The following is a 26,364-nucleotide window of genomic DNA, read 5'->3' as shown; positions in this document are numbered from 1 at the left end:
TAACAGGAACTGTTTGTTATGTTGTGTCTCTTATGAACTTCCTCACATTTTTAGCCTGTATTAATCAATCTTGTAACTGATGTTAAGATGAGTTTTTATAATATCACTTAATTCCTTTTTATGCATGTTTGATTTTTTTTTCTCCTGTAGCATTTTATCAGGCTCAGTGCAGAACAGCAAGTAATTTTGTGGTTAATGATCTGTCAAATATAGTAAATTTGTCTTCTGAATACAAAACTTGGAATTTTGCAATGACCAGAGTGGTGCCCTGCCTAGTGGTGCTCTGCCTAGTACTACCCTGCAGTGTGCTGAGTCATGATAGTGCTCTTCGTCCTAGAGTCTGAATGCACACTCGTATCCATATTTCAAAAAAGACACCTGCTTGAGCAGAGCACTGCTGTGCTGGGAACCTTGCACGAATCCTGACCTTCCTAGTGTTCTTCAACAATGAATGCCTTGTGTCCCAATGTGGAGAAGCTGCCTACAAGGGCTAGTTTCAGGTAGGCTGTGACGAGCATTGCGGTCACACTGCTGAGATGTGGAGTTTGGAACTGGGCTGGGAAGAGCAGCGCAGCCGAGGGGGAAAAAAGAGAGGGGAGGCAGTGGTAGCAGCTATCGTCACATTCAACAGAACACAATGATGGAGACTGTGGGATCGGGCTGGTATGAAAACCACAGGGACTGGATGCAGCCCTGAGTCCCACATCTCGGTACTGAGCAGCCACACTGCTCACCCTGGCCCGCACAACACCAGCCCTCCTGAACTTTGTCTCCACACCAAACCATGGGACAGAGTCAGTTTCTCAATGCCGTAATGCTATCAGTGTATATGATGCCATTAAGCAGTCATTCCAAGGAACTCGTGCCTGTATGCTCAGTGAGATGCCAATGTACAGAAGCGTTATTTTTATTCTGTTTTACTGAAGTACAGAATACGGTGTTATGTTTGGCTGTGGAATGATGGTTAGAGGTCATCGGTTCCTGTTTAATGCAAAATTCAAATTTTTACTTTGCATTTTCAATAGAGGTTTTGTCCACAAAGTAGTTCCCTGCAGTGTAATCTGTACTTTTCCACTCAGTGCTATGAAATCAAAGGCAAGTATTTTGCTTTGCATCTTTTACTCAGTGTTGCAGTTATCGAAGAAACAAATGAAAAATAAATCTGGGGTTTGTGGCTTTGTGTCATTGAGATAGTCTTAACAATAATTTTCCCTTTCCATTATGTTTAGTGCAAAGGATGGATTGTCAATCTTGGATCCGACTGAGTGTATGGACACCATGGAAGAACAACGTGTTCATAGTCCTCCACCTTCCTTGGTTCCAAGGCTTCATGCCATCGTAACTCGCAAACTCCAGCATGTTAATCCTTTCCTTCCTATTGCCCTGCATGATAAAGAAAGCAAGGACTGTGAGTTCAACTCCTTAGTCTAGCTCTATTATTCATCCTCACTATGCACCTCCAGACATATCCTAGTAGAACATAAACATCTTTATTCTTTCCAATTTGACCCCAAGCTCAAATGGGCTGTAGGCTGAAGCTACAGTCAGCGTGATGATTTTTAAAATTGGTCTTGGGTTAGAACAAACTTTGGTCTCTTTCAAACCAGTTCCTCGTGGAAAAGGTACAGAGCACAATACTGCCTTCAAATAAATAGGAGCTCTTCCTTGGTGGAAGCATCTGAACAGTTGATTTCCAAAAGTGGGAAAACTTTAATTGGTTTATTATTGTCACATGTACTCGGGTACAGTGGGGGGAAAACTTGTCTTGCATGCCATCCATACAGATCATTTCACCACATCGATACATCGAGGCTATACAAGGGAGAAGCAATAACGATGCAGTTGCTGAATTAAGGATCCATGTACAGTGATCTCCATCTGGTTGTACAAAGCCCAGACTTTGTTACTTTGTATCTTGTGAGGGGAGTAGAATATTTTGCAATGATTTTAATCTTGAACACAAAAGCAGAGCAAATATGTATAGCAAGTATTCGGTAGCCAGGGTGGTTGAGCAACAGGAATCCCATATATTGGGCACTTTCTCTGTAATGAGTGCATTGATGATGCATGATTTGAATAAATTATAATTATTTCTGACTTCTTTGTTCAACTGATCCATTTGCTCCACTGGTACAAGTTCAAACACTGGAAGCTGTTGGTCTAAGTGCAAAGATAATTCACTCACTGGTCTTTGTTCCTGCAATGTTGACAGGGGTGACCCAAGGTCAGGACTTAAGAATGCTGGAGAGAACTTCTGGGGAGCAAATTAGGAACTGCTTGTTGTGGTGTAGTACTGAATTGCTCAAACTTAAAATACTATATAAATGTACCCTTTTAAAATGTGAAGAGAATAAAATAAAATTAGTGTAGGATTAGGATAAATGGGTGCTTGATGGTCATTGCAAACTCACTAGGCCAAAGGACCTGGTTCCGTGCTGTGTGACTGTACTTTTTTGTAATCTGTTCTAGTTATCACAAACATCATGCCTGAATTATCAACAGTCAGAGCCGAGTTGCTTGGGTTTCTTACACATGCATTACTGGGGGACAGTCTGGCAGCTGAATATCTCCTGTTACATTTCATATCAACAGTGTAAGTATTTAATCCAATGTTTTGCATTGTGTTACTTGATATGGCTGTTTTAATGCATGCTTGTGCAGAAAAAAATGTAGTACAGCTAATAGTTTGCACTTAAGACATTAAACAAGTCCCTAACACTGATACGTTCTATGAGTATAAAGTTGGCTTTAAATTCTGATGAAATTGTAACTTTTTAAACAAAGGAAATATAGATGTTTTCTTTAGACGGCTGACAGAACCTCCAGTATTCATTTTAAAAAAATCGTTAAAGAAGAAATTAAACATGACAACTGTTCTGGTTCCCATTCACAAGGTTATACTTTATCTTGCCATGTAAAGCAGATCAGTTTTGGTACAAATGTAATCTTTAAAGTACTCTGAGCCACTTCCTGCTCTATTATGAAGCTGTCCATTTCTTCCAAAGTGACATCTTTTGACACAGGATGATATTTCTCCTAATTGAGGTATGTTAGCGTTCAAGGGAGAATGCACCCAGGGTTCTTCTGGTGGATTTGTAGTTTTTCAAAAAAATTATTTCTTCTAAAAAGTCTGTTTTGTGTGAATCAAATCATCTAACTCAATGATTAAGGTTAGTGATTTGTTTAAAACTATAATAATTTGGAGTCGAGCAGAACCTGAAGGGTTTGGTTCATAAACCACCCTTGTGCGAGATTCTGTAATTAATGCACAAGAGGATTGAACATTAGTGCAGGAAATTAGAGCGCAGAAGAAAGTCTCTTGGACTTGCCACAGATGCAGATGGGAATGATAAATTGTGTGTGGAGAATGCAAGCAGTTTTATTCTGAAGTCTGCAGCTATCGTTCAAGATTGGTCAGGTGACACTGCTTACTAATCCATTTTGATACATGTTGCAGATACTCCCGGCGTGACATTCTTCCATTGGGTAAATTCACAGTAAACCTGAGTGGCTGCCCGAGGAATAATGGTTACACAAAACACCTACACAGGACCATTCAACAACTGGTCCCATCAGTAAGTGTATAACATTATGTCAAATTGGGAATTTGATTATTCCATGCCGATGATTGCTCTGTGGGTGTTACTTGAATAAAACGTTTTGCCTCTTCATTAACCTTGGATGGGTGGGTGACCACTATAGGAAATTCACCTCCCTGCCATTAACATTGATAGTTGTAATGGTCAGTGCATTTTAGTCAGCCTTTGCACGTGTGAGATTAGGTCTGAGGGGATGTTATGTCGGAATTGACCTTTTGTAACATTCTGGATTGGGAGCGGGATCAGAAATTGTATACAGAAACCCACTCTGGCCAAGATTTTTGCAACGATCATTCCAAGTAAGGTTCTAAGCTTTGATTGTAATGGCAGAGAGACATTCCTGTTAGTGTTCTATTGGGAATATACACCACTGATGTTATAACATCCAGGCAAGAAGGAAAAATTAGAAATTGTACACGTGCCATATGACTGTACACAACCGGGTGAGAACTTGTACGTTTACTAGAATATTCCAAACTGTAAATTGTTTGTTCTTAAAGCACAGAAACGGGAAATGCACAAACTATTCATCCTAGAATCATAGAAACCTTGAGTACAGGAGGAGGTCACTTGGACCACTGCTCTGTCGAACAACAGCACAAGGGTTGATCCCTTGCTATACCCTGTGTCTGTAGCTTTGGAAGATTTTTATCCTCAAAAACCTGTCCACCGCTTACATTGAAGGAAGCTGTCAGATGGAACAGTTTATCTCACTGATCACCTATGGCCTGGTTGCAGTTTTAAGATATTGCTCTACTTCAACTTGTAAAGCAAGTCATTCCTGAGATGCGCAACAGAAATCCATCTTGTAATCACGTAAACCAGAGAGATGCCTTGTGCAATTCTAATCCACGTATGTAATAAACTGGTGTCATGTGGTGTGAAATATGTTCCAGGTTACTCTTGATATGATTAAGGAAAGAAAAAACAGACTTGAGTTTCTGTTCTTGCTTTCCAGCAGCTTCTGCAAACTTGCCTATGACGCCCTTTGTACCTCTTATCAATGCACAAAGAAGAGTAGCCTAATGTGTGATGGAGAGCAAAACATCTACGTGACCAAACGTTAGGACAGTGTTCAGGAAGGGAACTGGAAGTATCAGAGCAATGAGGAGCTACAATGGCATTAAGAATTTTACAAAATCATTCTACTTACCAACATCCATGCCTATTGATTAACAACAAGTTCTTTTAGATATGCTTTTTATTGTAACTTGAAAATGATTAAGATCATTACAAATTGAAACTACAGTGTAAAAGAAAGATATTTGGTTTGGCCCTTACTCTGAATAAGTTTATTAATGAGAATATCCACTTTTTAAACAAAGTGAACTAGCTTGTTGATGCATTTGCACAGTTGGTCCAGATGTAGAAGCTTCCCTTTGTACTCCTGAGAATGAGTGACCTGAGTAATTTAAGGTTCTTTGTTTATTCCACGTGAAAGTGAAAGCAGCTTTGAGATTCAAATGCCACAAATGTGTGCTTCATCTGTCTTGGCAGAATATAATTTTAATCAAACTGTTCGAATGAATGAGGGGGAGATTGTGTTCTGTAATTGACACAGTGATGGATCTTGATGACAAAATTTTAGGTAATTTGGACATAACTAAGACATCAGATTTTATAGCACATGGTTATTTATAGCTCTCACACAGGAATGAATGATTTATAAGTAACAACAGTAGCACATATGGTAATGTTTTTCATGATCATGCACACAATCTTTCTTTGTGTTCTAAACCAAAGCTGTCAGTGCAAAAATTGTAACAACAGTTTTCCAAGTTGCTTCGTCATTTTTTACTGCTGTCATTGACTGTTTAGTCTGCTAATCTGAAGCTTGGAAGTGCGTTCTGAATTGATTTTTATTTTTCTGTTTGAATAGTCATACTGTCTACCCATGACACTCCACAACATGAACACCCTGCGATTCATCCCACACAAAGACTACACAGCCAATCGCCTCGTTACTGGAGTACTGCAGCTGGCCAGTAACACTTCTCTCATGTTAGATGAGACCTTCTTGGAACAAGGGCAGCTGGATGCTACAGGTCAGAACTGGACTTTACAGTATAAAGCAAATCTTGCCAGTTCTTGAACAACGTTGTTTCATCTTCAGTAGCTGAGCTTGTTAAGATACTGATGTGATATTTATTAATAAAAAAGGTAAAATTGAGCTAGATGCCAGTCCTCAGGGAATTGGTTATGCTCCCAGACCTAATTAATCATCATAACAATAACAAGTTTCTGCTAATAGTGCGTGGTTGCACTTTGTGAGATTAGTATTCTTAAATAGAGATTGAAATTTTATTGAAAATTTGTAAGATTTGACTGCAGTGGCTCATGTAAGATTCTAACATTTGTGATCAGTGAATGAACAAGAGCAGGCAGGAACCATTAGTTTAGAAAATGTGTCAGTTCCCAGAAAACGCCGGAAGCTCTTGGATGAGCAGGTAACATCTGGGAAAGGCGAGTGCCTGATGTGATATTAGACCTATTAGCTTAACCAACCTTCTCTCCACAGATGCTTCCTAAGCTGCAAGGCATCTCAGAATTTTAATTTTCTAGCACCAGGAGTATTTTCCTTCTAAAGTTGGGTGCCTTAGTGTTTGAGGAAATAAGAAAATCTCTAATGTCCTATTACTATGGGTTCTCATCTTGCCATCTGGGCTTCTCAAAACTCAGGCCTAGAGTTTTTGAGTAAATTATATTTGAAGAATATTGCAGTTGGTGCTGCAAGTGGCTAGTCTAGTTTTAACTTTAAAATGCATAGAAGAGACAACAATTTCCCTGGGGAGTTGTACTTTTCTTGTTTGATGTATTATAACTAAAGCTGCATAAAACATCTACTCTAAAAACATCAACTGGGGCAACTAATTACTTTCACACTGCCTTAACGACATGATCCTTTGTGCTGTGACTGTCAGTATGTAGAGGTCATTCGGTGAAGACACAAGAGACTGCAGATGCTGGAATCTGGAGCCAAAAACGAGCTGCTGGAGGACCTCTGCAGGTCAGGCAGCATCTGTGGAGGGAAGTGGATAGTTGACGTCTCAAGTCGAGTCCAGATGAAGCCTTGACCCAAGATGTCAACTGTCCACTTCCCTCTACAGACGCTGCCTGATTTGCTCCAGAGATCATTTAGTCCTTGGCTTCAATTACCAGTGGCTTCCAGGTTAGAAATGTAATGACTATAGTTGACCTACCTTCAAAGGTTTTGAAATTTTAATTGGAAGATCTCATTGGTTCAAAATCCCTGCTTAAAAAGCCAGTTCTATGTGGAACTGTCAGGTTTTATTGCTTACACTTGTGTGAAGTTCAGGACTTTCACAAGTACCAAGCTCCATGCAGTTAACTGCAGCTGTCATTTTCATTGCACTTTGTAAGGGCTCCAGATGTAGAGAGTGAACCTCCTGTAGTTTTACAGCAGTCGCCCTAGGAAATCTGCCCACTGAACCTGTACCAAGTTACATCTCCATTTCAGTGGAGATGAATGGCTGTAAGGGAGATGGGTAAATTTGTAATATGCCATTTTTATGTTTTAAGTATTTTCTCTTTTTATGTTTGTTTTGCTTGTTAAATTTTATACCATGTTTAATTCTTGAACCGTTAGAAACATTCACATGCATTCAAGTGTTTTGATGGCTGCTTCAACCTGGGGTGGGATGGCCTCACTGTTGAACAAATTAATTCTGTGGAATTGTCAATCAGAACCAGCTTTCTAATGATTCCCATGGGGTAAGAGCATATGTGTGAGAGTTGAGCAGCTTGGCAGAAATTTCAAACCAATATGTTGGTTATAGACAACTGTTACGGCTGTCTGGATGCAGTTTACAAATACTGGTACCCACACTGGCGGAATGAAAATGTTCTTAAGTTTCACCCATCACGTGCTATTTCCTTACAAATCATTTCACTCCCACCGTTCGATCCAATTAATTTCTGATGCCGTTTTTTAAAAAATGTATTTGTATCAATCTTAATCATTGTTAATGGCCAATCTTTCACAGGAGTTCGAAATGTGACAGCTCTGGGTAATTTGATTACTTGGCAGAAGGTAGACTATGACTTCAACTACCACAAGATGGAATTCCCTTGCAATATTAATGTACTCATCACTTCTGAAGGAAGATCTCTCTTACCGGTGCGTGTACAGTTTGGATTTATCCATTCGCATTACAACGTGTAGAGTGATCCAAGTCTTTTGGCTCCTGCCCTAAATAATATATGCAGTACAGCTATAAAGTAATTTCCAGCGAAAGGCCAAATGCCAGAACAATATAATGCTTCACTACTAATGTACTAAATTTTAGTGGAAGTTCTTGCAAGTTTTGAATCAATGTGAATCATTGCTCTTCCCTTTTTTGCATCAAATGGTAATTTAAAAAAAGAATGAATGTAGGGAGAAATATTCTGCATATTGATTGTGCCATTTGCAAACATTGGCTCCCAAGCTAGTGGAATAAAAAGGCTCTAAGTTTTATCTTCACTGAGGGAAGAAATGCTCACCTGCAAACTAAACTTCGTCAACCACACTCCTATATTTTTGAAGGCCTTGCAGTTGATGTAGTCTACTTGGACTTCATTAAGGCCTTTACCAAGGTCCTATAGGGAAAGCTGGTCCAGAAAGGAAGAACCCATAAGAGCAAAGACAAGTTGGCAAATTGAATCCAAAATTAGCTTGGTAGTGGGAGATGGTGGTGGATTGCTTTTGTGATTTGAAAGCCCGAGATCAATGTACAACAGGGAACAGGTTGCATGAGGTATGATTAGTAAATTTGCAGATGATGTGAAAATTGGTGGTGTTATTGATAGTGTTGAGGGTGGTCTTGGGTTACAGAGTGATATTGATCAGCTGGTAAGGTCGGCACAACGTTGTGGGCCGAAGGGCCTGTATTGTGCTGTACTATTCTATGATTGGGTGGAGCAATGGCAGATGGAAATTAATCCTAATAAGTGCTTGTTGATTTATTCTGGCAGGTTTAGTAAGGGTAGGACATGCATCACGAATGGCAGGGCCCTAGGGAGTACTGAGGAACAGTGGGATCCTAGTGTACAAGTCCATAAATGTCTAAAGATGCAGCATAGGTAGATAAACCAGAGCCTAGAATATAAGAGGTTGGAGATCATGGTCCAACCTTACAAAACTTTGGTAAGACCATGGCTGGAGTATTCTGGTGCCCAGGAGCGCGCACGCTATTGAAGACATGATTGCAGTGGAAAGGGTGCAGAGAAGATTTTCCAGAACATTGCTTGGGATGTAACATTTCAGTTACGAGGAGAAAATAGCCATGCCAGCTTTTTTTTTGTTTTTCGTGGTGGTGGTATGTGGGGGGAGTGTGGGGGAGGTGCCTGAACAGAGACCTAATAGGGGTGTACAAAATGATAAGGGACTTGGGTCGTCGTCGTGGCTATCCCTCGAGGTCGAGGATGATGGTCTTCGTTCCATTGATCTATTTATGGGCTCTCAAGTGGCTTATGAGTCCAATAAGCCCACAGAGCAAAGATGCCAGTGCGTGTATTTGTTTAATGTGTATTTAATGTTGCACTACAAAAAGCACACAATACTTCACAAATCAACCAGCTGATTCCAGTGGCATGGAAACCACGACAATTGGAGCTGATGGATTTGTTGCAGGCTTCATCCGCCTTCACAGCCGTTGAGTTCGAAGTAACTCCATCCGCCTGTTCCACTGTTGAGGTCTTAGTTGGATTGTTCTTTGTCAGGGGCCTCACCATCAACCTTACCGCCATGGGTGACCCTACCAGGAGCATAGCTCCAGATGGCATGGCTCTTGGGATCTCAGGACCACACAAGCTTCTCCATGGATTGTCACCTTGTCGTGGTGGAGAAGCTTGTGTGGTCCTGAGATCCCGAGAGCGATGCCGTCTGGGACGTGGGTAGAATGGATATTGAGAAACTTTTCCCCATAATAAACTAGGGGGCATGACTGTAAGATGGAGAGTAGGGAGGTTGGGGGGGCGTGGGGGCAGACTTCACTCGAAGGGTGGTTATAGTCAGGATTGCATTGCCCCTGAATGTGTGGTGGGGGTAGGTACTCTCACAACATCTGAAAAGTATCTGGACAGACACTTGAATCGCCGAGGCATAGACTCTGAACCAAGTGCTGGTGAAAGGGATTGGTGTGGCTGCGTTCTTGCATTTTGGCCATTCTCACACATGTGTATATACACGTGTGTAAACACACACACACACCTCCCTCCCAAAAATGAGATGTAACTGAAGATGCAAATTGTTCTGCCAATTGCTATCTGAAAATAGTTGAGTGATGATTGCATTTGTTATGAATTGTTGTGATCTTGTAATTGGGCACGTAGATCAACAATGTAACCTATAGGTTACCCGTGCCATGTTCAATCAAGAATGTGTAACACGCCACTTATTTGTTACTATCCTCGATCCACCTACATTGCTAGATCATATTGTTAAGAGAAATGAAGTTGCAGTGAGGCAGATTTTCGGTGAAATCTCAGCTTGGCGTGAGCTGTGTGGCTCTCTGGTAGATTCGACTGAAGTGGACTATTTCTTTTTTATAGTTTGACTGCCAAGTTCACCTACAAGCTCAGATGGTTCCTGCAAATGTGGAAGAATACATGACCAATTTACTCACAGCTGTGCTGCCTTCCATGCTGAAGAAATTTCGCATGTACCTGAGCTTGCTTCGGCTAATGGACTACAGTATATCTGATGAAGTGACCAAGGTACAAAATGTTTTTCTCTGAAGAGCATTTTTTTTAGGCTCTGAAATGAATAACTTGTGATTCCATGTTTAATTACCTAAATTCTAGGCAGTGGAGGAAGACTTTGTGGAGATGAGAAAGAGTGATCCTCAAAGCATAACTGCAGAAGATCTCCATCAATTGCTTGTTGTGGCAAGGTAGGCTGTGTGTGGGTGGGTAATGCAATGGCGTGTTGCTTGAATTGTTTTGTGGACTATTATAAATGTTTTATAACGAACATATTAAATAGTTAATCATCCTTGATTTCTCCTGTAATGTTTCAATTCACCTTTTCACTAAAGTATTTTGGAACGCTATCTTATGAATTGTTGTGACACTGTAATTAAACTAGTGGATCTGGCAACATAACAGGCCTTGTAGAGATCATGAGTTAAAGGACTAATTGTTTTTTTGGGCCTGACTGGGGAACTTCTTTCAAAAAAAAACCTCTCTCCCTCTTTAAAGGCTTTTTCCAATCCCATATTTTCAGCCAAATTTTTTTTATCACCACCACAAGAGCTCAGAAACTCTTCCTTTGAAGTTCAGTCTGTAAAGCATAGACAAGGAGGAAGTTGTAGAGGAAGGGATAGCGGCAAAATTCTAATTGAGCTATTTGGGGATGGGATTGGGTCCACTTTCTATTGGTGAAGGGTGGGATGATGCTGCAGGTCTTCGTATTTTGGTTAAGTTGGAGTTCAGAGAGGGTGCAGACTGCAGGTTCAGCAGCCAGGTACTGAACGTAGATCGCTGGCAGAAGTCTCTGGAGGTTTGCAGTATACAAGGAACCTAATGTCTGTATTGCCACTTTGCTTGAGCAGTCCAAATTGCACACCTCCCCTTTGCCCATCACTGTATTTTTGGCTACTTTCACTGCTGTTTGTCAGACTACCCAAGGTTGGGGCAGGATTGAAAATAAGCTCAATGATGGAGATTGAGAGAGCCGAAACAGAACTTCATGACGAGAACCCTGTGCGTCCACATAAGTAGGTGTCTGAAGAGTTCACCTTTGCCTGTGAGGCTATGAATGGAAATTTAGCAATACAGGTTGCGCCTGGGTCTTGATAAGCAGGTATTGTTAAAATGGCTACAGCATAACAGTGCCTTCACTCAAGGTAGTAGTGAAATTGCAGAACCATCTACTAGCAAACATCCTGATAACGGTGCACAGTGGGTCAGGCAGCATCGGTGGAGGCAGAAGGATGGTTGATGTTTCAGGCGAGACCCTGCTATCAGCGCTGAGGGTGTAGAGGGGACAGAGGCAGTATAGAGGGGTGAGATGGGGGGAAGGCAGGTGAGGAGGGGGATGATGGGCAGATTAAGTTGGTGGAGGGAGGGGAGGGTGGAGTCGGAGACAGAGGCTGGAAAATGATAGGTGGAGACACGAGGCTGCAGATGCTGGAACGTGATGTGGAACCAGGTAAGGTAGGGAAAATGGCGGCATGGAGCCAACTAGGGGAAGGGATTGGAACAGTGGGTGATGGGCAGATGGAGCCAGGTGGGGGAGGGAAACAAAACTGGGCCATGTTGTGTGGGGGGGGGGGGGGGGGGGGCGCGTGGGTAAGAACATATGAGAGAACCTGGGTGGATCAGAAGGAGAAAGAAAGGAACATGGGGTGTGGATTCTGTGTGTTTGGAAAATTCATTGTCCCTACCATTGGGGTGTAGATTTCCCAGGTATGAGGTGTTGTTGTTCTTTTGGCCTCGGGACTGTTCCCTGATAAATCATTCTATTAGAGTTGGCATATTGGCTGTGCTTCTGACGGTGATTGACTGGGTTGCTTCCAGTAAATTTTTCAGGAAGGAAAATAGCCTTAATCTCCCCTTGGGTTTCTGACTTGAATGCCTGACCTTTTGTAGCAGCTGCATCCTTTTGTGTGTGAAGTGCAAGCTGTGAAATGTTGATTCATAGCAATACTGGTGCTTTCATTTGACCTTACACTTCCCGTGCTTAACCAATGGCATTAACAACCAAGTCAGTTAATCCTACAAAGATATCCATATCAAAAAATAACTTGAAACCTAACTAAGAGGGAGAGGATGTGGTGGGAGTTAAAGCAAACTAAGTTGCACTGTAAGTCATAATTTTGCAAGACATAGAAATGTTTCTGTGTTTACCTGAGCATGTTTACCTGATCTGAGCTTGTGAGTAATGCTTTTAATTTTAAAAAAAACCCTTTTTAATTTACCAATAAACAGGTTGGTGTCACTGAGTGCTGGCCACACAACTTTATCGCGTGAGAGATGGCAACGAGCAAAGCAACTGGAGGTTCTTCGCAAAAGTAGAATACAGCAACAAGCTCATGTAAATGGCAATGAACCTTAATGCCAAACCTTTATTGTCAATAAAACTCAACAGAACTTGTGTGCCAGTGGGCTTCATGTAAATTTACAGAGCTAACATTCCTTCTCAGCCCACCTGCCAAATCTGTCAAATTGAGGAAAAACACTTTGTTCTTCTTTGTAGACCATTTGTATCAAATTTTCTTACAAAAATTTCTTAACTCTGAATTCTGACAGCTTTAATTCAAAATGTATGTGTGCTTGTACTGAAACCTCTGCATTTTAGTTGAGTACATTCATTTGTGAAAATGTCTTCTACATTCCTCTATTACCACAATTTCTCAGATACAGGCTATTTTTGTAATTTTGTAAACTGCATAACATTGTACTTGTTTAAAAAAAAATGCCTTTTTTTAAAAAAAAAAGTGGAACAAGATTTCAATTGTTACTTTTGTTTTTTTTAAATTATTAGTCTAATCGTGGGTTGGGGTAAACTTCTACTGAGATTTGCACATCCGGATTTAACCTGTAAACTAATGCTGGAGCCACGAGTGGATCAGTTTGTTTACACGTCATAGCTTTGAGTGTGGATAACTGTTTGATCGATGATGGGTTAACTTCCAGCATTAAAGTGGTCCATTATTTACCAATTTTATTACTACGTCAGACTTCACTGGGTATTTAAAATTACATACAAACTGCCTTCAAATTCTTTAAAAAAAACATTTTTACATCTGTTGTGAAAATTAGTTTTTAAAGGTTCATTAAAATTATTTGCCTGTGATTTTACTGATTTGCTTATGAGATGTCATAGAAATCCTGATGAGGCCAATGTGCTGAAATGACCTGTCCTTTGAGCTATTTTTACTCAGATATGTAGAATGTGTGTCTGGTAACAAGTGCAAGGCGTAGATTAACGGTTTGTAGGGGTGCAGAAGAAGACTATAATTGATATGATTTGGGTCAAAGCAAAACTGTAGAGCAGCTTGTAATGTCCCAGTGCCTACATTTCATCTTGTCTTACAGCACTCCTACGTTTTTGTATTTAATCTAAGTGGATTATGAGTCTGCATTATCATGCAGGTGGAATATTATTCTCTTCCTTGGACTAAGAATGGTAAGGAATACCCTGACTGTGATTTACTGGTTAATATTTAGTAGGGCTCATGAGCACCCGAGCAGACATTTTAATAGGAATCCTGAGATTCTTTCGTGTTTTCTTATTGGAGTGATTGGTTAAAGAATGTCTTAATATTCTAATAATAAACTTAAAGATAAAAATCTTCACAGCATGTCAGATGTCAGCGGTTTGGATGAATGCAGTAAGTGCAGGACTGTGTTATCTTTCTCCATTTGAGTCCAGAATTAAATTCTTTTCTACTTTGATCCAGTAGCTCCTGTCTACTGATGTAATATTGCAGATATGGAGTAATTTTGAGTAGCTTGGTCCAATTTCAGAAGGAACAGAGTGAGGCCTAGCCAAACATTTGACCATGCAGCCATCAGCAAAGAGGAGTTGTTCAATACCTTTTTGTTTCATAGAAAACTGAAGAAAAAAGTTTTGTCTGCTCCTCAGATTAAAGTATTTCCCAACTCCTGAACCAGTTGCAATGTTTGCAAGATGTTGCCAAATTCTTGATGATATTTTTAAATAAACCTTAGTGAATTGTTGCTTTCTTCTAGTGAAACAGTACTAGAGACAAGATTACCTTTAATATGGTATAGCACAGTGGAATGTGGAGCTTGTCCCAACAATATACTAGATTTGAGGATGCAAGTCTAGACCTGAGGATGTTGTTTCCAAAGAAAGCCCCTTTATGTACTAGAGATAACGTTACTAATAACTGGCTGTTTGTTGAACAGCAGATGAACTCAAGAATTATATCAATCAGTTTTTAATTTGGGGAACAAAAAATATTCTGCACTTAGTTCCTCATAAATCATCTCACAATTCTAAAGCCATTGTCAGTGTGCAAAGCTGTCTTAGAAAGTTTTGTTTGAATTATTTTTTAAAAATTTAAGAAAAGCTTTGTATCTACACAACCATCGAATTGAAAGTACCGCATGATAATGTACCAGGAGCATTTTTCTAACTTTGAAGGACTTTAAAGAGTGAATCAATAGTTTGTATAAAACCATTACAGACTCTATTCAGAGGCCATTGAATGCACTAAACCTGTTTTCCTTGCCTGACTACTCATTGTTACTTCATTCAGCAAACTATGGCAGACTAATTTTATTCAAATAGATTTTTTTATTACATTAATTTAATTGATTAGTATTTAATCCAATCATTTTCTGAGGGAAATTTACTGACCTTTCACAATTAACAATCTTTTATTCCTTAATTTAGATAACTGTGTTCTTGGATTATGAGTGAGGCATATTGAGAACACACACACAGCCCCCACCAGTGAGCTATTAAAAGTTGCTGCCCTCCTCTAACCTGTAAAAGAACCCCCTGAAATTAAAAGGGTGGGATAAATATACATTTTCCAAAAGGTAAATGAGAATTGCATGTTTTCCAAGATTTCAGGGATAGTAACTGAAAATTTGTTAAATTAATACCATTTTAAAACTTGGATTTTTGGAGATGTTGCTGGCAAAGCCAGCATTTAGTGCCTGTCCCTGATCCCACTCCAGGGTGCTGGTGAGCTGCCACCTTGAAACTTCACTACTCCCACAATGCTGTTGGAGAGCAGGTTCCAGGACTTAGACCCAGTGATGATGAAGGATGGTGTATGATTTGCAGCCATTTCCCACATGCCTTCTGTAATATCCTTGATCTCGGGAGCTGTGTGTTTGGAACATTCCAAGAGAAGCTTCTGTAGGCTTAGAAATGATATACTGCAACAATGTTGCACTGGTGGTGGAAGGAATGCGTGTTTAAGGTGGGAGATGGAGGTGGTCATTCCAACAGACTGCTTTGTCCTGGATGGCGTTGAGCATCTTGGGCTCATTCAGGCAAGTGATGAGTACATCATATTCCATTTGTGCCTAGTAGATAATGAAAGGCTTTGAGGTGTAACTTGCCACAGGATACCCAGCCAGTGAACTATTTATGTAGCCTCAGTATCTATGCAATTGAGTTTCAGAGGTAGGGTAATCCCCAAGTATATTATTAATGGGGGACTTGGTGGTAGTAATAGCTTTGAAGGGCAAAGGACATGGCCAGATACTTTTGTGGCACACTTGAAGCTTATCAGCTCATAGTGAATATTAATGAATATTATCTAGGTCTTGTTGCATGCAGGTGGGATCTGCTTTGTAGGCTGAAGAGCAGTGACTGAAATTGAACATTGCACAACATCAATTGTCCATTAATGATTAGGCTTGAAAGATCATTGATGAATCAGCTGAAAATGGTTGGGCCTAGGAAACTGCTTGGAGGAGTTCTTGCAATGATGTCCTTGGCTGAGATGATTGACCTCCCAAAAACCATAATCACTTTCCTTTGTGTGAAGTATGCCTTTATCCATTGGAATCTTTTCCTCTTGATGACCATCCACTTCAGTTCTACCAGAGCAGCCGGATACCACACTTGGGTATATACCTCCTCTCCCCTCTGAAATTCAGTACTGGGGATCGTGGTTGGATCAAGGATGTAATGAGGGCTTGGGCACCATCAAGTTGTTCTCGATCATGGGAAATTGAAGTCCTCTAGCAGATTACATGCTGTACTCTTGCTACTTTGTGCTTCCAAGTGTTCTCCAATCTGGAGTATTGAATGATTGTGGTATTCTAGAAATGGTTTCATGATGCTATGAGACATTGCTGACAGCAGGGAGAGATAGCTTGTGGAACTGACATAACTACCATCAGAAAAGAATGTTTGCCTGGGTTTGGACCTCCATTGCAAGGTCACTTACTTCAGGAAGAAAGGTGTGCAGAACCCTTCAAAAATGTGTGTATGTTGTAGTTACTTGCCTTGTGTGGAAAATGCAGGTAGCAGAAACTCAAATGATTCATTACTTTTGCTGTCATGTTCTGTAAAATGTAATTTGGGTGGAACCTGTATCATTAAATTGAGATTGAAGCTGTTACTGGTCAGTTTTTCTTGATCTGCACCACAATTGCCTTGGGCATCATTATATTGTACAGCTTTTGTACATGGCAGCCATGCAAAGTGTTTGAAGAACAAAGGTTCAGTTGATGAATATTACTGAAGATAACCCATTTTAACTGGTCTTAAATCACTGATCAATCTTACACTTGTTTTCTGGTATATTCTCAACATGCATAGACTGATGTGGTAGTGAATATTCTATGGAAAGAAACAAAAATTTCAAGTGGAAATCTTCAAGGGGAAGAGAAGGACCTCCATCTGCTAAAACTCTTGCATGGTAAAATTGGGCCTCCATTTGCATAACTAAAATTGTATTGGATGCTCGTGGCAAGATTGCCTGCTATTGCCTGACTGATGGTGATATGATGGACCTTGAAAGAATAGCTGTATTTTTAACTATTTAATTAACAAAATGTCTCAGTGTAGCAAATGATTTGAGACTTCAGGCACAAGTTTTTTTATTTTTTTAAAATTTTATTTACAGCATGGTAACAGGCCCTTACAGTCCAACAAGTCCACGCCGCCCATTTTAAACTCAATCTACCTACCCATACGTCTTTGCAATGTGGGAGGAAATTCATGCAGACGGGAGAACGTACAAACTCCTTACAGACAGCGACAGGAATTGAACCCCGATTGCTAGCGCTGTAATAGCATTGCACTAACCGCTACGCTACCGTGACACAAATACGCAGGGAATGGAGGGATTTGGAGCATATGCAGGCAGAAAGAACATAGAACAGAGCACTACAGCACCAGACAGGCCCTTTGGCCCACAATGTTTTGCCGACATTTTATCTTCCTCCAAGATCTATATAATCCTTCCCTCTCACATAGCCCTCCATTTCTTTATCATTCTCTTAAATGGCCCTGACATATCTGCCCCTGCAACCTCTGGCAGCAGTGCATTCCACACACCCATCACTGTGTAAAAAAAAAACTTCTGACATCCCCCTTATACCTTTCTCCAATCACCTAAAATTATGCCCCCCTCATGTTAGCCATTTTCACCCTGGGAAAAAGTCTCTGATTGTCCATTCTATCTATGCCCCTTATCTTGTAGGCCTCCATCGTCACCTCTCATCCTCCTCTCCAAAGAGAAAAGCCCCAGCTCACTCAACCTAGCAGCCACCACAGTACTGAGACAAGTGAAGGCATTGGAGGAATCACTCATTTAAAGTATCATGTTCTGGATGCTATAAAGCTGCACTCCTAGCTTTAAGACTTTGCAATGTCAGTGGGCAGATCACTGAGTCACCAACCCATTTAGCAGTAATAGCATGTTGTGGCTCATCTAATGGAATATCCAACCCCTTGCAGCTTCCTGGGACAAAAGTTCACAGTGGGCGTTTTGGCCTAGCCTGACTGCTTTTCATTACTCATCATTTCAAGTTCAGATATCATTCCGATCTCACGTACATAACCGGATTACTTGTGGTTGCAGATGGAGAGGAACACTTCTACTTACAACAGAGAACAATTACTGATGAAGCAGCTAATGATAATTGAACCTAAAGAATCATTGTACCAATGTCCTGAGGGTTTCCTTTCCCTTTTGATTCCAGGCACTGGAGAGTGTGTCCTTCCATTCCCCAGTGACTCACTTCTTTCACTTGGGATCAGAGTGCTATTATGCAACAGAATTAATATACGACTTCAAAAGGGCGAGTGAGTAAATATTTTAATAACTGACTCATGGAATGAGAGGAAATAAGGCAATAATCTTCACAGAGGATACAAGATAGCATTTTTTTGTACTGTCATTACTTAGCCACACGAAGGGTATTTAAGGGATCTGCCTCAGCCTGCACTGTTGGTGCATGATTGAAGAATGTAGAAGCAATTGCTGTATGACCACTATGTTGGCAGATTTGGGTGGGGGGTGGGAAGACATTGCTATGAACCAAGTAAAATGGTAAAATGCTTTTGCTGTAACATCTGCACTCAGAAAAAATTATGAAAACAGGATGGTTTGCTTCAACTTTTTTAATTAAAATAATATTCATCCCTCCTGTCAAAATACACTGGAGCAAGTCTACTTTTGTAGCATGTGCATTATTTTAAACACACCAAAGAAACCACACTACTGTGACAAAACATGAATAAATAAGCACATTAAAACATTTAAATTACAATACCGAGTGTTTTATTTCAGGAATGGACAGTTGTTTATCTAGAAATTCTCTGCAACATAAAGCCCGATATCAGGGCACAGTTAAGACAATTAGGAACCTGCTTTAGATATCACATTTACAGTCTAGCTACAGTATATTTATGAAAAACCACAGGCACTGTCTATAGGATTGTACTAATGCTACATCAGATTCAAGTCAAATTTCTTTTTAGGCCCCTTCACCACTTGCATTTTTAACTTTTGAGGATCTTGTCTCCTTGGTTATGAGACAGGAAAATACTTTTACAGTAGTTCAGATTTCTAGAATACTTTTAATCATGAAATAAGCACGAGATATTCAAGTCCTTTCAAATAGACTTGAGCTGCATGGGGATATTGTTTCATAAAATGAAAACAGATTTAAGATTTTCTTTTTAAAAAAAGTGTTCCAATCAGTTTGAACACATTGGAGGCAGTTTCCCCAGATGGCAGTGAAGATCAGCTAGGGCAAAATGCAACTCATTACCCCACAGACTGCTACACTTCACTGACTGCGCACTCCTAAAGTGTGTGGAATGGTATGTGCTTAAGTATATGGAGTGTACAACTCCGGTCTACTTGGATAAGACCATCTGGAACAGGGCAGGTTTGAGCCAGTCATTATCAACTGGAATTACATTGCCACCAGCCTAATACATACTACCATAATTAATATTGCACAATGGCCTGCTCAGTAGTTAGTGCTCCAGTAGTTTAATGAAAAGATCTAGGATTACCCAGATTATCCAAAAACCTCAAATCCCACATTATTTGTTAAAGACTCCATACAAAACTGCAGATATATTTTCCCAAGGGCTTCTGGTCTTGGATCATAACTTAAAAGTATTCCCCTTAGTCAAGGTTACAAAGATCAGAGACCACCGGTGGCTAAATCTGGATTATCCTCGTTTGGCACTGAGAAAACATATCTTTTAGCTGGGGGTGTTGACCCTCAGTTACATTTTCAGGGGTTCGCTGGACTTTTGCCACAGCAAAGTTTACCCCCTGGATCAGTCCTGCCTGGGTCATGTTTGCTACTTGGACCATTGAACTTCGGATCTTAGCAAACGGTGAAACAGCCCTGCTGCCTGCATCATCTGGTTGGGAAGGAGCTGTTTGTAACCCGGCCTCCCCTTCAGATTGATTGGACGTACAGGCTGGATTGTCATCTAGCAATACAGCAGGATACGGTGGTTCCACTGAAAGGAAAGGTAGATTAGAGCTAGCTGAGGATACTGCCAGCTCAGAGGGTCTTGGTAAATGCACATCCATCACTTCAGGTTCGGTGTTAGATGTTGCTCCCAAGCCGCTATTGCTTGATTCTTGCTGCTCCTGCTGGAAAACAAGATCTGCAACACAAGCTTCTGGAGATTTATGCTGTGCATCTTCTACAAACTGGTGACAATAGGTGTCAATAGGAGTGTTGAAATCAACGAGAACATCATCACCAGTTGGTGCCTTGTCGGAAGGCGGGACATTAATCACAACTTCACCTTTGTGTTCAGGATTAGTCTGAGTTAAGTGGATTTCTGAAGCATTATGCGGTATACTAAAATCTGTGCTGCCAATCGAATGTGATCGGCTGCCTAACCGTGAACGAGGTCCTGTGGCAACAATACCACAGCTGGGAAGCACATAGTCACAAGGCCCTACGTCTTCGGAGTCTGACAGCTGGCAATCTTCATCCGATTTGGAATTGGAGAGGAAGCCATCAGGTTCATAAGAGTCCGTGTCAGAAGAGATCTCAATATCCGAATCAGTTTCATCTTTAGAGACTGGTACAGGGGAATCTGAACTCCCCAGGCTACTGTCTGATTTCCACAGATTCACCCGGAGATTTGGTTTCAAGAAACTGACCTTCACATCTGGTTTTGAGAAGTTGCCAAGTCTGCGCAAATTTCCAATGGTGACGTTGGATTTGGTTTGTTTGACTTTCTGGTTAAGGGAGGAAAACTTGTTGATAAGGAAGTTCTTGCCTTGGGTTAAGCTTGTACTGCTTGAAGCCTGACTCTTGGATTGAATTCCAAGGATATCTTCATGTGGCTTACTACGTTTCCTGAAAAATAACATGAAAGGTTTTACTTCTGTAGCACTTCAAAAAGATCAAATGCTTCATTATTCAAGTCCAAGAGTAAACTAGCATAAGTGCTAGTTTAATGCTTTTTACAGTGTTACTGCCTAACCTTTTGCAGCTGTGGGTTGGGTGAAATTACTGCAACAATCTGTGAGAGCTGCTTAATTGAGCTGTTTTCAAGCGAGGCATGATTGTAATATGGTCAACCTGTAATCCAATTTGTGCTTGAGGTAGTTTAACAATAAGGTGACAATTTTAACCAAAATTGTTCAAAGTAAAACATTTTGTGAGGAAACATCTCACCCTGGCAACAGGGAGCAAATGGAATTAAATATCACTGCTACCACAATGCTTCCCACTCTGCAGTGGGAAAGGTTTGACGAGTAGTCCTGATGGAAGCTTGAAGCATTTCCCAACCAGGTACGTTTCTACTGGGAAAGATGGCCACTTCCTCATCCCCCACTTCATTCAGTTCACCAACTTCCCCTGCAACAACTCCTAACAGCAATCCCATGGCTCGGGTGTTTAGTCAGGAGGATCAAATCAGATGTGATGCTGGGTTAAATTGCGAAATATTCTCAAACCGTATATGCCAATTTAAAACAAAACCTGATGATACTTTGTGTAAAATATAGTTATTCCTACTGCACAATGATTATGGGGGACAATGAGGGTCAGAGGCTAAATAGCAATTGTTCAACCTAGGTGTTACATTTCTGAGACAAACTTCTAATTACACTTGCACAATGAACAAGACTGCCTAATTCCACCGCCATCACATTGCACAACTCCGCTCTTGCAACTCTCAACCATGTTATTCCAATGGAATCCTGACAACGATCCCACTTTCCACAAACCTGAAGTCATCCAAAGCTCTGCAGTCCACACCCTACAAGGGGCTGTTCACCAAACCGTTATGCTTGCTAACCCATGCCAACTGACTAAGCAAACCATAAGTACTCAAATTCCTCCATGCCTTCTCTTATCCTTAAACCAATCAACCCTTCCAACTAATATACACTCCATCACCTCTGGCTTCATAAGCATCCCCACTGTAACTCACCCATCATTGGTGGCTGTGCCTTCAGTTGCCAAACCCCTAAACTCTGGATTTCTCTCTCCATTATCTTGCACCTCTTTAGATCCTCCTCAAAACTTAGCTTTTCATCCACATTATCAGTTTTATTTAATCCCCTAATGTAAATAAGTGTCAAGTGTTGTTTGATGACTCCTGTGAAGCACCTAATTAAAAATGGGGTATGAATGTGGTTGAGTTCAGGAGCCATTAAAAAAAAGGCCCAGGCAGCATCAGCCCGTGTGAGGTTTGCACTTTCTCCCGTGACCACATGGGTTTCCTCAGATGCTCTGATTACCTCCAACATCCTAAAGATGTGCTGGTTGGTTAGTCCATTGGCTACTGTAAACTGCCCCTGTAGGGGGGTGGTGGGACAGTCAGTGTGGAGCTGATGGGCAAAAGAAAGAATTGGTTGCAGGAAGATAAGGGGATGGGATTGACAGGAATGCTCTGGCGGTGCTTATTTGCTCTATATTTTAGCCTATTCCCTTAGTCCTAGTTTCCCCAAACAATGGGAATAATCTACCTATTGTTTGCATTACTATCTTGAAAACTTTGATCAACTCACTTCCTAAACACAAATTCCAAGGAAAACAGCTCTACAAGTCCCTTACAAGGCTTTGGAGTCCAGAAACTACATTCCCCTACAAGTCTGTGGAGTCCAGAAATCTGCCACATTGGAAGGTCAATAATTCACCCATGCATCATACAAACATCAATTATTGTGGATTTAGGAGATAATGTTCTCTGCCTTTCCTGTGGAAAGGGGCCAGCACAGCTGTCACCAAACAGCAGGGCTCCCCGAAGTGCACAACATTCTGTTTGTTACCCTCAGAGATGTTGGGGCTCTTTACATCATTCCAAAAGCAAACCTGCAAACAAAACACTGAGCAAGAGTATGGACAATGTTGTACACAGTTTCAGAGCTTGATAAATGCAACACATAGGCATGAAAATTAAGGAACCTGGCAATGAGGGGCATGCAGATATAGAAACTATGACAAAGGGTCAAGATCAGGTCAGGAGTAAAATGGATATTATTTCAAATTCATGGGTAGTGGTGTGCTCCTGAAATCTGATAAAACTAGAGACACAAGAAAGACTGTAGATGCTGGAAATCTGGAGGATCTCAGGTCAGGCAGCATCTATAGAGTGAAATGAATAGTCGACGTTTCAGGTCTCAGCCTGAAACGTCGACTGTTCATTTCCCTCCATAGATGCTGCCTGACCTACTGAGTTCTTCCAACACTGTGTTGCTCTTCATAAAACTACTGATTTTCAGTTCGTATAAATAATTTGCATACGAAGAGTGACGGTCTTCCAAAGGGGCTGACAGTAAGTTGGAGACAGGTTAGCAGAGTAGCATTATGAAGGTTTAGTGGAGAATGGTCCAGTCATGCGCTTTGGAAAGAAGAGCAAAAAGGTCATTGAGGGAGGATATTTGGATTGCTGTAGCTGACATATCTGAAGATGTAGAAGGTGGAATTCAAATCGAAAAGAATGGATAAAAAGCAAAGCAGGATTCAGATGGTTATACACCAAGTATGGTTTTGGGCACTGCCCACCACAGGAAAGATACTAATTCACAAGAAAGAAATACCAGACATTCTCAACAATGGTATTAGAAAGTGAGAAGTTATAGGAATGATTTAGATTGCAACAAAGATAAGAAAAAGTTTCACCATTATGAGAAGCTTTGGCTTGGGTAAGTAGTGAGGAGTGATTTCACTGAATAGGAGAGCAGTAACACAAGACACCCACTCATTACCACAAGAACCCACCATACAGTGGCATAGGACACTTAATATTTTACCATAACAGCTATTGAGAAAAATGCTTAAGACATCATTTACAAGCTAATTAGTTAATTATTTGGAGTTGAACAACATGGAGGGAGTGGAGTGGATAGCTTCAGCATCCAGTTTCACTTTCCAAAAAAAAACTCCTTTTACTCATGAAGGACATTTTTCCTATCAATGCTAATTATGAAAGTTCAGCAGTGTCTGCCTTTCAGGGCCAAGAACACAGAAGTATTTCAAATGAGCCCATTTTCCTGATGTGCTACTGCCCAGTCATGCAGGCAATTTGAGCAAGTAGTAAATACCTCACCTCTCTAATTTCTTCTCCAGAATTGGCACATCTATTCCCAGGCCCTGCTTTGTAAGCTGAAGCATCTCTGCAATGCATTGAAGGGTGTCTGCAAACCAATTTAGAAAGACAATTAGCATCACTGTGTTATTGCTGAAGGCACTGATTTCTTGCTCACTGGAGATTCCAAAGCCCACTGATGCCTTTCCCTGCTGTATGTCATTCATACATATACCCTGAGCGGTGAGGTTCAAAATTGACATCAGGATACAGAAATTGTGGCTCACAAAAATCGAAATTAGGCACTCCTGATCTATACTCTGGCATCTCACTGGATAAGCTGATTGAGGTTTCAAGGGAAAGCAGCAGAAATCATAGAACATCCAACTATTTCAGGCGAGAAACTAGAGCGAATTACTTTCCTCAGAGTCTGTGACTAATTATAGGTGTCAGCAATCTACCTGCACTCTCTCTGTACCACTATATTCTGCATTGTTTTCCTTTTTACTACCTTGATGCACTTGTGCATTCCATACACAAGTGCATCGAATGAACTGTCTGGATGGCACACAACCAATGCTTTTCACTGCATTTCTGATGATAATAAACTAATTCCAATCAATCACTCACACAGTTGCAGTTTCTCAGATGGTGTCTCAGTAAGCTACTTGACACAGCCATGAATGACCTTGGCCTCGTCCAATGTTCATACATAGACACGAGCAACAATCTTGCTTTTTTTTAAAAAAAAACTCTCGCCTATGGACATTAAGAGCAATTTTTCACCTTTCTTCCCCACCTCAGCATGGCTCCACGAATCACATTTACAAATGAACACAGGAAAAGGAAATAATTTATGTGCTCCAATTAGCCTGTACTGACAAATGAAAAAGGCTTAAATGAACTCCCTCATTCCTGATGTCACTTTGAAAGGTAATTGGAGGACAGATGGGGCCTTGGTTTCATGTCTCATTCAAAAGATCACACGTCCAAATGATGACAGCTCCAGGAGAGCAGCACCCACTCAGTGCTGGCACCAGAACTGTCAGCATAGACTTGGTACTTAAGTCTTTGCAGGAGAGATTGTGAATTCATGAACTTTAGACTTAAGTAGCAAGAATGTTACCGATCAAGTTACTGCTCATCATCAGAATGAGGATATCAGCAGGAGCTCAAGGAATGATTAAAATAATAAAGTTTGTACCATTAGTTCTTAACCAAAACTCTTGTTCTCAAATACACGTTGATTTTAATATTAAACAATTGCTAATTAGACTCACTGAAAAGTGATATTCCCAGTGAATATCAGTTGAAACCCTGATAGAAATCTAGCCTTATCCATCTCAAGCATGCATTAAAAAAAAACCCGCATATAGATCTTTGGTATGTACCTGCAGTAGAATTGTCTTTCTTTGCATTTTAAGCTGTACTGATTTTAAAATTTAAAATGCCAACTAAAAATATATATTGTAATGTTCAACAACCTTCCACATGAAGATGTATAATTAGGAATAGTGAACGAAACATTTCTGATTTATACGCATCCACAGAACACCTCACATACAGCTGCCAATACAACAATGAAACAACTAAACCAGTCGTACAATAATTTTTTTTTAAAAAGGAAGAACTTTACCTTTTCCATCCTCCTCAGGGTTTCGAGTCACAGCTCTCAATGTATGAAAGTATCCACTAATTCCATTGTGCTTGTAATGGAGTCTCATACAATTAAACTTGGGCTTCCCAAATAAAGTTGGCTCTGGTCCTATGTATAAAAGAAGCCATTATTTACATTACTACAGGTTACAACTATTTACAAAGTCATCAATTCTTTTGCATACCAATCCCAGTTTTCTTAGTTTCCTCCTCCCCCCACCCCCAGAGTAAAACCTGAAGTTCTATAGTAACAGTACACTAGATCTGTCAACAATGGAGAGATTAAGGGACCCGTCAGCAATGGAAACCACAGCTGAGGAAGTTGACAGAGCCCTTGACAGCATCTCATGTCTCCTGCACCTCTCCTGTATAGAGCAAGGGTACAGTTTCCCTGGTCCCCACTTTCTACCCCACCAGCCTCCACATTCAACAAATGTTCCTTCATAAATTCCATGATCTTTAATGAGATCCCACCACCAAATGCGTCATCCGCAAACGGCCGCTCCCTTGGTGACTCCCTCGTCTGCTTCTCCATTTCCACCACTCTCCTTCTTGTAGCACTTCCCCATAGTGCTGTAAGAAATGCAACAGACTTTGAGCAGGGCATAGCGCGATATGGAATTAATGCAGGCAAGTGGC

The 26,364-nt window shown here is 40.7% G+C and overlaps 2 protein-coding genes across 4 annotated transcripts in view; one reads left to right on the top strand and one right to left on the bottom strand.

Moving 5' to 3' along the window:
• mcmbp (minichromosome maintenance complex binding protein) overlaps positions 1 to 16,654 on the top strand; it is a 34,317-nt gene extending 17,663 nt beyond the window's left edge. Inside the window, exons 9-16 of the mRNA XM_052026855.1 lie at positions 1,230 to 1,408; positions 2,470 to 2,593; positions 3,458 to 3,575; positions 5,479 to 5,644; positions 7,604 to 7,737; positions 10,152 to 10,316; positions 10,404 to 10,492; positions 12,531 to 16,654. Of these exons, the coding sequence (XP_051882815.1) occupies positions 1,230 to 1,408; positions 2,470 to 2,593; positions 3,458 to 3,575; positions 5,479 to 5,644; positions 7,604 to 7,737; positions 10,152 to 10,316; positions 10,404 to 10,492; positions 12,531 to 12,657 (1,102 nt within the window). The 3' untranslated portion in view covers positions 12,658 to 16,654. The remainder of the gene's footprint in view (positions 1 to 1,229; positions 1,409 to 2,469; positions 2,594 to 3,457; positions 3,576 to 5,478; positions 5,645 to 7,603; positions 7,738 to 10,151; positions 10,317 to 10,403; positions 10,493 to 12,530) is intronic.
• A 2,155-nt stretch (positions 16,655 to 18,809) lies between these two features.
• inpp5f (inositol polyphosphate-5-phosphatase F) overlaps positions 18,810 to 26,364 on the bottom strand; it is a 143,141-nt gene continuing 135,586 nt past the window's right edge. For 2 of the 3 annotated variants that reach the window (XM_052027641.1, XM_052027642.1), the window contains 3 exons: positions 25,706 to 25,834; positions 24,091 to 24,178; positions 18,810 to 20,888 (listed from right to left, as the gene is read on the bottom strand). In XM_052027641.1, coding sequence (XP_051883601.1) covers positions 19,721 to 20,888; positions 24,091 to 24,178; positions 25,706 to 25,834 — 1,385 coding nt within the window. In that variant the 3' untranslated portion in view covers positions 18,810 to 19,720. The remainder of the gene's footprint in view (positions 20,889 to 24,090; positions 24,179 to 25,705; positions 25,835 to 26,364) is intronic. The other variant, XM_052027644.1, reaches the window with a different exon arrangement.

Source organism: Pristis pectinata, chromosome 12 (genome assembly GCF_009764475.1).
Source record: "Pristis pectinata isolate sPriPec2 chromosome 12, sPriPec2.1.pri, whole genome shotgun sequence".
In the NCBI taxonomy this organism is placed as follows: Eukaryota; Metazoa; Chordata; class Chondrichthyes; order Rhinopristiformes; family Pristidae; genus Pristis; species Pristis pectinata.
Note: the sequence above shows the minus strand (reverse complement) of the source record. Positions and strands in the feature narration are given on the sequence as shown.